This window comes from Argiope bruennichi, chromosome 5 (assembly GCF_947563725.1).
Source record: "Argiope bruennichi chromosome 5, qqArgBrue1.1, whole genome shotgun sequence".
Lineage (NCBI taxonomy): Eukaryota > Metazoa > Arthropoda > Arachnida > Araneae > Araneidae > Argiope > Argiope bruennichi.
The window spans coordinates 43,318,494-43,332,374 of NC_079155.1; the positions used below are offsets into that span (position 1 = coordinate 43,318,494).

A 13,881-nucleotide genomic window follows, 5' to 3' on the forward strand; every position below is an offset into this window, starting at 1 on the left:
GATGTATCATTAACTGCATAGAAACCAGACACAATTTTATTATTATTACATATAAATGCACATAAGAAATTCTAATATAATAACTCAGAATATTTGAGGAACAAAAAAAAAAAAGAAGGAGAAAAAGAAATCCTATACAGAAAATCTTCCCAAGTAAAAGCAGACAAAGAACATGAAACAATCGACTTTGATATGTTCATATAGTGATATTTTAATATATTGTCACATAGATGAATTAGTGTAGAGAAACTGTGTGTTAACTGAAGTCAAAGATAACACTAGTTAATCTCAACTCGAGACCTTATTCAAGGAAATAAACCTTACATCTGGTTTTATCCTTAAGACGAAATGACTCGAATCTTCCAGATTTAGAAAGATGCAGAATTATAAGAACATTTTAGAACAAACGAGAAGTAACAGAAAGTAATCAATAACAAAACAATCTTTAAGCAACTTGCCTGCAGACAGATATGAACTTTCGAATAGTCACTTTCAATTCATAGCATTCAATCTGCGTTACGTTAGGACAAGTTTCATTACAATATGTAGAATAGGAATTGTAAAAAATTCTGTAGTCATTGAATTAAAATGTTATCCAAATATTACATTATTTAGATTATATCTGATTCCAATTAATATGGATAAATGGTAGGGTATTTTGGATCCCCATAACTAATTCCTCTAATGCTCATAAAAATTTGAACTTTTGGCAATTTAAAAAACAACATAATTCTTAAATAGGGCATGTTCATATAAACAATTATCCACTGCAAAAAAGTTATTTTCAAAGGAAGTGAGTTGCGAGTTACCTTGGTAACAGCATTTAAAGCCTCCCAGCTGAGCTGCAGAATTTTTCGATCATGGTCGGTAAACATTCGGATTAACCCACGAATAAGTTGAGGGACATGCTGAGATATGTCAACTTTTCTCTGGCAACAATATGACAACAAAAGTGCAACAGCAGCATGTCTGCGTAAAGAATCTGTGCTGCGAGTAGCCTCTAGTAGATGGTCAATAACAGTTCGCACTCCTAAATCATCTGTTGCAGCAAGCACAACTGTCTGAGAATACTCCAGAGTCTATAAAAATAATAAATCAGTTATTAGATATTAATCATATGTTTTCTGCATGGAAACTTTTAGAAATATAACTGAAAAAAACAGGAATTTGACAATAAATCATAATGATTCTTCATTATGAATATTTTTTTCGTGTTATTTTACACAAAATTAAAAACTTTTTTTAAATATTTCTCAATATAAATTCTATCTAATTTTATTTTTTGTTCATCAATGTCTTTATTTCCTTACTAGCAAAACCAATACACCCTTGATATTTAAAATTTTACAACTTAATATATTATAACCATTATTTTCATTATATTACCATTATTAAAAAAACAGGAAGTATAAAAAACATTAATTATAAATCTTAATATATCAATAAGAAACATTAATTTATCTTAAATCTTAATAATATATCAATCAAAACCATTACGCAAGGAACAAAGAAAATAATGCATTAAGATGTAATTTTTTTTTTTATAATTCCCTCGTTAACTCAAACTTATTCAACTTATTAGATGGAAAATGAAATCATTGCAATCTAATAACATTATACATTATACTACGGACTCAAAAGTTAGTGGATTGTAATAAGAACAATATTTACCATCTATTTTATAGTAACAAGTAATGTAGTATTAATATCATTCATTATATGAACTGATATGTTAACATATTTTTTCCTTCTTATTAATAATATATATATATAATAAAGACAGAAATGTACACAAACCTGAGCTTCAGTAGGTGTGTTTATGGCTGAACTTAAGGCAGATAGTAAAGCTGGAAGTATTTTGTGCAAATGTTTGGTTAAAGCATCACCAGCAACTGCAGACAAAAAAGCCAGAGCTTTGGTGTTCACAGGTGGTGCTGTAAGCTATAAGAAATGTAATTAGAAAACAGTTACTCATTTTTTTTTTTAAATTTCATACTATGCTAAATATAAAAGCTCACTAATTTAAAAAACGATTGAAGGACATACTTGAGGAACCAGATACGGCAAGACAACTTTGCTTTTAATGGCCATTACTTGTCTTAAACCATCAAGAGCATATTCGGATTGGACGGGATCACTCTGAAAATTTATGAAGCACCTAATCAGTATGAATTTAAATAAGCTTTAAGAAAACATTTATGAGAATTTTCTTCTAAAAATAAAAACTCACCAACTGCTGAAGCAAATGAGGAAGAATATCATCCAAAGCTCTGACACCAACTGTTGAATGAAGGCTATCAAAAGTTGTAGCAGCTGCAAGCCGTACTTCTGGTAAAGGATCACTCAAAGCTCGTCTAATATATATATTTGAAAACCATTTTAGAAAACATTTTTTTAGTAGTATAGTAGATAGATTCAAATTTAATTTGGATTGCATAATTAGAATCTATAGTTCATTTAAAAAAATAAATATGTGATCAAGTTATCAAATCCACTGCCCCCCCCCCCCCCGAATAAGAGAACACATTTTTTTAAACAATCATGTCATTTAAGAAATGACAAAATTACTAAACATATGAGGGGTGGGTTTTTTATTGTCTTTTATTATTATTATCATTTAAAAGAAATATGCACTGCCAAAAATTAAAATAAAATTTTAACGAAAATATTTTACAATTATTTTTATTTACATACTCTCAAAAATCAAACAAAAAAAAAATTTCAATAGTTCAAAATACTATTTTTGGGATAATTTTTTTAAGCTGCCTGACCAAGTCAATTTTAAAATATAAAGCTTCAAAATTCTCTGACTTTATTATCTTTAAATAAAAATATATAAAATTCTGATAGCATCAATATAAAAAAAATCAAATCCTATCCCAAACCACCCTTGTACTTACTACCTATCTCAAATTACTCTTCACTTTTTAATTTTGGTTCATTTTATACAAATTTTAAAAAGGATTAAATAGGTGCAACTAAACAATTTTTTTTAAATAAATTACTCAGTTAATTATTAAAAAGTACTTTCTAAGAAATAGGAAATAAACTTTCAACAAATAGTCTTTAACAATAACAAGAAATATGATCAGTAAAAAATCTTTTAAGTTTGGTCTATGACACTAGCTATTACTAGATATGGAGCATTTTTAGTTATAGAATATATAACATTCATAAGGGTAATAATAATCTTAAGAAAGAAACTGAAGCTGTTTACATGCAAGGGGGGGGGGAATGTTTAGATGAAGGGATATCACCAATCACGCATCACAATCATCAAGGTCTAAAATTCATATGATTCTGACAGATTGAGAAGATTTTTTTCACCAATTACAGATCAATACATATTTAAATATGAAAAATTTTGCCTAACACAGCAATATAAATACCAAAGCAACAAAGAGAAAAATAAAAATTATCATTTAGCTAATCACTCACAGGCTAAAAAGAAATCAATTCATAAAAAAGGAATAAGGGGAAAATGTTTATGTTATTTTTTGTGGCTGGACTTAATAAGTACTGAAGCAAAAAAAATTGTATATTCTAATTCTGCTTTTTCATGTACGGCCACTCTTAAAAAACTATTTACAACAAACTGCATTCCTTGATTATTTATAGCTGAAAATGCGAAATATTACTTGAGGCAGCCACAAAAAAACTTTTATAACAAAATCAGAAATCATCAGAAAGCTTTATATTTACAATTATTTATCGACACGGAGGACAAAAGTTATAACATTCTCTAAGTTTTCAAATTTTTTTTTTATATATAAATCCTTTTAAAAGGAAAAATATTATTTAAGAATTCCAAGACATTTTATCAATTTTATTTTATAACAAATGCAGTCTGAGATGGAATTTCTTATATTTCAGTTATGTATGTGCCCCATTATTATAAAAAAAAACTCAAATGCTGCTTTTTTGCTTTTTATTATTATTATTATTTGTTAGTTCAAACATTTGAAAGGAAAACTGTGCAAAGTGAAGGCTGAGTAAATCAAAGGGCCAGTCTGTTTAGATTAACTGAAGGTCCTTACTTTTTTAAAACTTAAATCTCTCATGCATTAAAATATTCTTACCTTACAGTAGGGACCAAACTATCTACAAATGTCAGCACCATCTCCCTACTAGTTGAAGCCATAATCTCACTCAAACCAATGCACACACCCTGTCTTTGATCAGGTCTGTCAGAATCCAGACCCTTCTCAAGAATTGGAATAATTTCAGGCAGTACTCTTTCTCCAAGTTTGCGAACTAGATCTCCCAAGGTACGAGCAGCAACCTGAGATTTAAAAGAGAAAAAATAATTATTATTAAGAAGGAGAAATAGATAAAAGTATGATATCTAATATAATCAATGAATTTAAAATTATTTCAGATAAATTAATAATACCTGTCGCTTATCATAACTGTTGCTAGCTAAACATCCCAACAACAAAGAGAAAAGTGTAGGAAGTATCTCTCTTAATGTTCTAGGGGTATTAGTTACAACAACTTTCCATACGTGAAGAGCTGCTTGTCGAACCATTAGTGCTACATCAGATCTACCCATGTACAAACCAGCCAAAACTCTGTTACGTCTATCAGCACCAAGAGATCCCAAGATGGCCTATTAAAATTATTATATCAGTAATTTCAGTAATCAGTATTAATTGATTCTTTTCCAAAATAATAACATGGTAATGAAAATTCAAATTTAATTGTCCTATATAAAATTATATATCAACATTTTTTTAAAGCTAGCATTTTTTTACAAAATAACAATCATTTTCATTACTTTTTTTAGCAACTCCACTCTTAAAGTAAATAATGAAATAATAAAAGTTATTAAACAAGAATTGATTTTCAAATACTTTTTCCAAATTCAAAAAATAATCAGCTATCTTCAATAATTTTAACATTAATTTTAATATTCAATACTATATATTAATAAAAACAAACAGTTATATCTTAAACTATTTGAAATGTTTATAACTAAATTTGTTGCTGTTTTAACAACACAAAAATATTAATAAGTTACAATGCCCATCATCAATAATAATACAACTGTGAATGCGTATAATCCTGTCACAAAAGAGAATATATGACGGAAAAGTAAACAGGAAAAAACTTGAAACTCAGTCTTTTTAAATTTCTATATATAAGTCATTTCAACTTTCTAAAGCATAAAAAAAAATTAAAGATTTTGGTATTAAAATATCTAATTAATATTTTCTTATTAAATTTTCAAGTAAATAATATTTTAAAAAAGCATATACAAACGAAGCCTGAAAAATGCAACATGTTGGCAGTATTTAAACTGGACTTACTTTGTGAGACTGTTCAGTACCAAAATTATCATCTTCATCAGCAGTTTCAGTTGTCATCTTACCAGAAACACCTAAAAAAAAAATCAAAACAATAACAATCTAAAAATCTTAAAAAATCAACAAACATGATAAAATCATTTTAAAATACAAAGAAAATATATCCAAATTATAATAGTACATACAATCTTCCAGAAAATTATCTAAAATGTTTATTTATCTGAAATATTAACGAGAAAATATAGGATAAAAATCATTATAATTAATAGAATAGGATGGGGGAATGACACTTGTGCGATGAGGATCATTTTAAATTAATTTGCATTTCTGAAAAGATATTTAATTCATAAAAGCCCATTTAAAAGATTTGTTTAGTTATATTAACATCCAATTTTAAAGCAACACTAGGGCTAGTTTGGGTTGGCCCTCACAATTTTGAACCACAATCGGATGATGAGGACAAGATCTGAAATGACACCCTCTCCAAACTTCCACACCACACCAGTGGGAGGACACTTGGCCCCTACGGATTTAACATGCAGCAGACACCCTTACACGACGGTTCTTCAGTGGAATTTGGTCTCAAACCTGAAGCAATCTGGTTCTGAAGCTGAGACCTTACCACCAGGCAACCACTGCCTATGTCTATTTTTATGAAAAATGTTTTCATGGACAATTTTAAATAAAAACAAATTTATTGAAAGGATAATAAAACATTATAAAAAATGCTTTAAAAATATTCAATCATTTATGTGTAATACACAGGAAACAAACCTGAGATCTTATACAGCAAATCTCCGAGCAACTGAACTGAACTGTAGCGGATTCTCCAATTATCATCAAAAAGTCCTCTTTCTAATTCAGGAAGCAACAGAGTTATTGCAGTGTCTGCATACATATTGACTATCCTCTGACCAGCTCTCAGAGCTGTGTCTCTGACATATTCATTTTCATCCGCTAATGCCTAAAATATAAAAATTTTATAAATTTGGATAAAGCTTCAGAAAATCCACAAGTGAAACTAACTGCCAAAGTTAAACAAAACTTAACAAGGTTAAAGAGAACTTTCCTATTTATACAGTAAAAATATGAATGTGCAGTAAAATCAAATGATCCTTATATCATAAAAAATTAACAAATAATGTATAGTTAAGCTCTAGTAAAATCAGAAGCATTCACAATAATAAGCAGAGAATGTCAGTAATTTCATGGCTATTTTTTTAACTATAAAATTATGCAGATCTTATACATGGAAGAGTAGCAATATCAAAGCACAAATATTTGCTAAGGAGAATCAACAGTGCATCTTCTTCTTTTGTTTTGTTTTCTTTGTTCATCAAGTGATTAATATAGCAATAATGTTCTTTTGTTTTGTTTTCTTTGTTCATCAAGTGATTAATATAGCAATAAGACAGAAAGTTGTGCATTATTGATGCACAATGTGTCCAAAGTCATTAAAAATGTGGGGAAATTTATATCATATTTTTCACATGGTATTTAAAATATTTTTATTACTGTTAAAGCATTGTCACAATATTTAGACATTAAGTTCCAATACTCATTTTTTTTTATCTTTAAATCTTATTTTTATTCATAATTTTATCAAAAATCATTTTTTGCATGGTACAAAGCTCTTTTCTTTTTCCCTTCTTTTTTTGCAGTATTTTTATTGCCAGATAATTAAAATTTGGAAAAAGATTTCAAACTGTTTAGATATAAAGGGAGGAAAAAAAGAAGAAAAAAAGAGCTAGTTTAATTTTAATTTGTTATTTTTAATCTTCATTCATAAGATTATCAAAGTTGCTTATTATAAATAGTTTTATACATTTAATATTCTCTACCACATTCAATAATAATGTTAAAATCATCATCAATAGATACTTCCTCAGTATTTTTCATACTTTCCTTTATCCCTTAATTTTCTAAAAAATAAATGTTAGAAAGTATAATTTAATTAGCCTTCATGCAACAAAAAAAAAAAAAATTTGTAATATTTATTTAGTAAAATCTATTAGAGAAAAAAAATAATGTTACTATTCAAAACAAATTTATAAACAGAATTGCACACTGTTAATTTTTTGACACAATTTCCAACTATTTAAAACCAATGCATTATAGCAAAAAAAAAAAAAATCTTTGATATATTACAATTAAAATATACAAAAATCAATATAATACAATTGCTTTAGCAAATAAAATATACAAAAATCAATACAATACAACTGCTTTAGCAAATATAAAGAATAAAAATGTGGTAAAAAAATAATGAATTGGAACTTGTCTGGTATGCCAATTTTCAATTTCTGTATAGCCTAACATTATCTCGCAACAACAGTTAAAAAAAAAAAAAAAAAAAAAAAAAACATTTCCCTTAACAACTAGCATAATGTTAGTGTTACATAATAACAACTAGCATCATGTTAGTGTTACAAAATTAAAATGAGGTTAAAAATAATTAACTGAAACTCGTCAAGTAAACCTTTTGCAATGTCTGAATGGTCTTAAAAGTATATTGCAAACAAGGAAGTGAATCTTTTAGAGCTTGGTGCATTTATTTCAGTTTAAATGGTCTGGCAAGACTTAAACAGTATCTAGAGACTGTAGTAATATAATATAATCTAATACTAAGAATATTATCCCAAAATATCCTACATAAAAATAGATGAAATCAATAAAATAATGTTATTTTTACTGAACACTGAAGAGCAAGGTCTTTGAATAACCAAATGCCATGTTAGACATTTGATGGAGGGAAAAAAATCTGATATATTGTTATACTTTGACAAAATGTTATACAATATGACATTATTATTTCTTTGACTATTACTGAGGAAGAATATAATAAGGAATAACTTTCATGACCTATCTCTAGAACCAAAAGGAATTATCTTATAAATATAGCTCTTAGAGTGATAAATAAGGACAAATTAGTAACTAAAGTATTCAAATAATTCATTTAATAGACAAAAAGATAATTTTTCACTTACAAATTTTAATGCAAAGTTTGGATCCTTCAGTATATAATTGTAATTACTTTCATTTATTCAAGCAAAGTGTTTAATATTTTTATAAATTACACTTATAACATCACTAAATACTATAGAAAATATAATATGCTAGATAATGAATACTTTTCTACATTATAATAGATAGATCATTTGCAATTAAATAAATGATAAATATATTAAATGCACAAATGTAAAAAGATTTCATGACTTATTTAAAAAATTATCCTACTTTTATTAACTGATCAAACATTTATTTTAAAATAATAGAAACACAGAAATCAAGATCAAAAATTAAAGCATGAACAATGCATTATAGATTCAAAAATTTCCAAAATCAAATTTATTTTTAGAAAGCTTTTTTTCAAAAAAATAAATCCTAATATTTTAATGTAAAATTAAAAATAAAATAATATATTACATACAATTTTTAAATAGATAAGCAAAGTTAATAAAATTACATTACCTTTAAAATGGGAGTAATAATTTCTCCAATATATGGTGTGAAATCTTTTTTGAAAACCATGGGTAAGTAAATAAACATCATTATGTAACCATCTTTCACATGGGGGGCAATATCCATTCTCTCTGCAGTAGCTATGATTTCAGGCATAAAGGATTTTAATTTCTCTACTCCTAACCCTCCAATAACTTCACTTAGACCTGAAAAAAATTGAAAGACCCAAAATTAATTAACACAAATATTTTTTATACATCATAAGCAAATATGATCACTTACTTAAATAACATAAAATGTGATTTACAATATCAGAATTATTTTTGAATAATAAATTTAATAAATAACAAATTAGCTTCCCTAATACTTTTGGCTACCCAAAAATAAGCATTATTCCCTCAAAGAATGTTCAGAAAAATCCTAAAATTCTATTACGAGTCATCTGAAATTACTTTGTTTCAATTCAAAACATGGAAAATATATTGTAGCTTGTTTGTTGTATGTATTAATCTAGTTGTTATTAAAAGGAAATAAATTGTTAATTAAATTTATTCATTAACTTTTAACATGCCCATAATTTTCACTGAGAACCAGAGTAGAATATATTAAGAAAATAGAAATTCTCAGCTGAGTTCATTGTCCACCATCCAACTAACAAAGAATGGGAATTTTCATTTCCTCTCGACTTTATTATAACTAACAAACAGAAAGATTACACCATTTATATATATATATATATATATATATATATATATATATATATATATATATATATATATATATTTGTGTGTGTGTGGTGTGTGTGTGTGTGTATAGTAATAATATTTAATGTTTTTTATGCATGCACATTGTTGCTATAATTAATAGAAAATATTAATTAGAGCATCTTTTTTAAATAATATGAACAAAAACAAAATATTATGCTGCAAAATTTTAGTTTGAAGATTCAAATCTACTTTAAACTTCCTAACATATGCATATAACAACTTGGGCAAAAACCCGGTGTTTTAAAAATGATGATCGATACTACAGTTGCATTCTTGTGCATGCTTTTTCATCCCTATAGCTCTAACTTTTGTGAAATAAAAAAAAAATGATGGAAAGCTTTTTTTTCTTTTCTTATCTCAAGAAAAATAAGATTTTCCTTTGCCTTCTAGCTTGACAACAAGTTAATCAGGTTTAAAGTTCTTATTTCACAAAATCATTAAAATAAGATATCCATATTAAATAGCAAATTAATCCAATAATAGAATAACAAGTATGTTTTTAAAAAACAAGAGAATGAGAAACATTATACAGTAAGACTCACTGCAGGGAGCAGAAATAACAGACAAAAAAATAAAGCATTTGTTTTTGCATTCCAATATATTTACATCCTTTCATTTATACTAAATGAAAAACAGCATGATATTTAAGAAAAAGAAAAACAATAAAATATAAAGTTCAAATCTGCAAGAAAGAAATTGAGACAAATATTGGAATTTATCATGTATTAAAATTTTACATATTATATAAACTTTTTTATTCTTTGTTTTGATGTAAAACATGAAATATATGTTGAAAGTATAACTATTATAAAGTTTTTTTTTTTTAAATTTTAACTTAATACCAATATTAAATACAAAAACATTTATTGCAATTCAATTTTCAAAAACTTAATTTCAATTAAGGAAGCAGGAATAGCAGGGTCATTTTTAAAGCACTGAATTGGAAAAATAGAAACACTTAAAACAAAATTAAATGACATTTAAAAAGGCAAAATTGCCAGTGCAATACAAAGCTGGAGTCAAAATTATATAGCAATGTTAAGAAATTAGCTAAATAAAAGTATATGAAGAAAAATTATTAATTTCAAGACAAATATTAAAATGTTAAAAATTTTCAAATCAAACAAAAAATATTGTATACTTTTATGCCAATTAGGAATATTTATTAACCCTTTAAAATTTGTAGGAATATTATTAACCCTTTAAGCTCTGCGTGATCTCAATTTGCATAGAATGATATCAAATGATTAAATATTGTCGAAGTATGGGAGGGAAAGAGACCACTGCTTTGTTTTCAAATTCCAATACTTTTTCCTACACAAATCTTTACTAAGACCTGGAGTCATAGCATGCCTAATAATATTTTTTATTACAGTTTCTACAAGGCTAAAGTAAAAAGATTCTATTAAAATGCAAGGATTATTCAAACTCACCCTGTGCAGCACCAGATCTATCTACTGAGCTATTCTCAGATGTTAGGGTCTGCATGAGCCAGGGAAGGAGATCATCAAAACTACTTTCACCCATACCCTTAACCATAGCACCTAAAGCTCGAGCTGAAACACTCCTCACCTACAATAGAAACAAAAAATATTAAACTGACATACAAAAAAAAAAAAAAAAAAAAAAAAAAGAAAAGGGAAAATGAAAAATAGGGAAAGGTTACTAACCTCTGGGACAGGATCCAATAGAGATTGTTTTAAACCAGGAATAATATTTGGTAGATAAGGTGCTAAATCCTGCAAAATATAAAGACTCATTTAATCTGTTTATAAGATAACTTATACATATTTTTAATTAAATATATAATATGCTGAAAGTTTTACCTAAGATCATAAAAAAGCAAAATCAAGTATATAATATTTTTATTCACAAAAATAAACTTGATAAACAAGAACTACATTCATACAGTTAAAAAACATTCATCAAAGAAAAAAAAAAAAAATTAATTCTCAGATAAACAAAAAACTAATTTTCAATTGCAAAACTGCCCAAACTTATTCCATTATGTTTAAATTAAATTTTGAGGAGAAAAAAAGTGCATTCATGAAATCTTACTTTCAGTACTAATTGTAAGATGCAATTAAATCAAAACTACATTACAATAAAAATTACAGAAGCTAAATTGGTAAAAGTTATAAAATCAGTACTAACTTAAAAAATATACGTATTTGGCACAATTTATACTTTTATGATTATCAATTCTTTTAACTACAGAAATGCTTTTATTATTTTAGATAGTAAAATTAATAAACAAATTTTTAGTAAAAAAAATATGTATATTTTCCTCAAAACATCAAATATTTTATAGCCAATAAAAAAAATTAAATATCAGAATTTCATACATTTATTATGATTAGTAAAGATTAAAATATTAAGTAACTGCACCCAAATAATGTTTGAATAATTTAAAATTTTTATTTACAAGTTCTTTAAATAATTATAAATATTATTTTACCTTCTGATCAGTCAAAGAATACATGTTGCCAATAATTTGGGCGGCCATTTTTCGGGTTTCTGTAGATCTGTCCTGAAAAGCTCTCTGTACTACAGGCATGATTAAAGCCAATGAGGGTGCATCAATAAAATGAACAAATCGTGTATCCAATAGAACTGCTAAACAGGTGGATGTTTTCTTTGAAGGATCTTGCAAAGCATCCAAAAGAGTAGGTACAATTGCTGAAAAGAAAAAACCCTATCTATAGAATACTCAAATTTAAACTAAACTAATTCAGTATGCGACTTAAAAAGAAAATTTTAAAAATTCGATTTTAATCATTTTTTTCCTTTCTCCAAATACACCATTCTAAGATAAGTTTAGTAATTTTATCATAAAATGCATTCAATTTAAAAATAGTTTCAATTTTACATTTCAGAGTTCACTTATATTGTGAAATTGCATACAGGAAATTTTAAATTTTAAAATGAGATTTGTCATTTCTTTTTAATCACTAATTTAATCTGATGTTTAGCAATAAAAATGTACATTTAAGTTTATATATTTTGTCCCTTTTTTAAAATGCAAGAGAACTATTAAATATGATGCCCCTCCCCCACTTCATACAGGTTTATCATTTGTAAAAAAAAATCTATGACAAGTATCAAAATACAACATTTTAATTTATGATGCTTCAAATTTTCTTTATCACATGTACATGGCTCACTCACATCAAATAATAATAAAAATTAAACTAAAAGTTGCATATTTCTCTTTCGTTGAATATTAAAGCCAATCAACAATTAAAAGATTACTTTGACTTAAAATATTAATTAAGAAATTAGTTCCTTGTAATAAACATTTATTTTTCTCCCATTACTAAATATTATGAGGATCAATGTGAATGTAAAACATTATAGATTTTATTCTTTGTAATAAACTTTTTTTCTCCCATCACTAAACTATTCTTTCTTCTGTCACTGAATTTGAATGTAAAACATTAAAACTCTTTCATAAAAATATGAACGAGATAAAGATACATTGACACAAATACAATAATATTCCAATATGCTACCAGAAGATCCAACAGAAATCAGATACAAGCCAGTCTACTAAAATAATTACTTTATTAATTCTAAATTATACATCACAACTTTAAGAAGAAACATTTATAAAGTAGAATTAAATAAAAATAAAAAATTCTAAGACTTATTGTTTAATCAAGATATTAAAGAGTTTGGTCATTTCAGAGTCAATTGTACCATCATTCGAAAGTTATATACAACAATGTATTGGCAATCTATTCTTTTTATTTGTTTGCTTGTCTTTCACGTTTAGAGCATTTTCAGATTTTTAAAAATATTAATATAAGCTTTTAAACAAAGATTATTCTGAACTTTGCTTGCTGATTTCTTTGTTCATACTGAACTTCAATTTCTGCATAAATAAATATATATTTTTCCCTTTAAATTTAGCACAACTATAAAAAAATCAATTTTACTAATTACTGGTTTCGGTTTTCACTTTAAAATTGTTATGCAGTTTTACTTCTAGATAATTTTATGATCTTCAAAAATATTTACAAGATATGATAAGAAGTATAAATTAAATTTCAGAAATGAAAAAACCCTGGATTTTTTAATTATGAATAAGGTAATAGTAGACATGATGAAATATGCTTAAAACAAAATGAGCTAAATAATGAATCATACCAAGCATAAATATTGAGAAACAAAATAAAAATTATTAATTGAAAATTAAAATAAATTTATACAAAAATATTTAGAATATTAAAAATATTGCAGAATTTCTATATAAAAAAATAATTGATCTCCAATGTGATATTGTAATGTTGAAATCCACATACCCATGGAATTGTTTCATACCTGATAACGGCTCTTCAAGAATA

At 26.2% G+C, this 13,881-nt stretch overlaps 1 protein-coding gene across 1 annotated transcript in view; it reads right to left on the reverse strand.

Annotated features, from left to right (window-relative positions):
• LOC129968484 (eIF-2-alpha kinase activator GCN1-like) overlaps positions 1 to 13,881 on the reverse strand; it is a 58,039-nt gene that overhangs the window by 11,175 nt on the left and 32,983 nt on the right. The window contains exons 35-46 of the mRNA XM_056082412.1: positions 11,994 to 12,214; positions 11,206 to 11,274; positions 10,969 to 11,107; positions 8,778 to 8,974; positions 6,081 to 6,270; positions 5,310 to 5,380; positions 4,394 to 4,609; positions 4,080 to 4,282; positions 2,231 to 2,354; positions 2,047 to 2,139; positions 1,798 to 1,941; positions 810 to 1,079 (exon numbers count right to left, since the gene is read on the reverse strand). Of these exons, the coding sequence (XP_055938387.1) occupies positions 810 to 1,079; positions 1,798 to 1,941; positions 2,047 to 2,139; positions 2,231 to 2,354; positions 4,080 to 4,282; positions 4,394 to 4,609; positions 5,310 to 5,380; positions 6,081 to 6,270; positions 8,778 to 8,974; positions 10,969 to 11,107; positions 11,206 to 11,274; positions 11,994 to 12,214 (1,937 nt within the window). The remainder of the gene's footprint in view (positions 1 to 809; positions 1,080 to 1,797; positions 1,942 to 2,046; positions 2,140 to 2,230; positions 2,355 to 4,079; positions 4,283 to 4,393; positions 4,610 to 5,309; positions 5,381 to 6,080; positions 6,271 to 8,777; positions 8,975 to 10,968; positions 11,108 to 11,205; positions 11,275 to 11,993; positions 12,215 to 13,881) is intronic.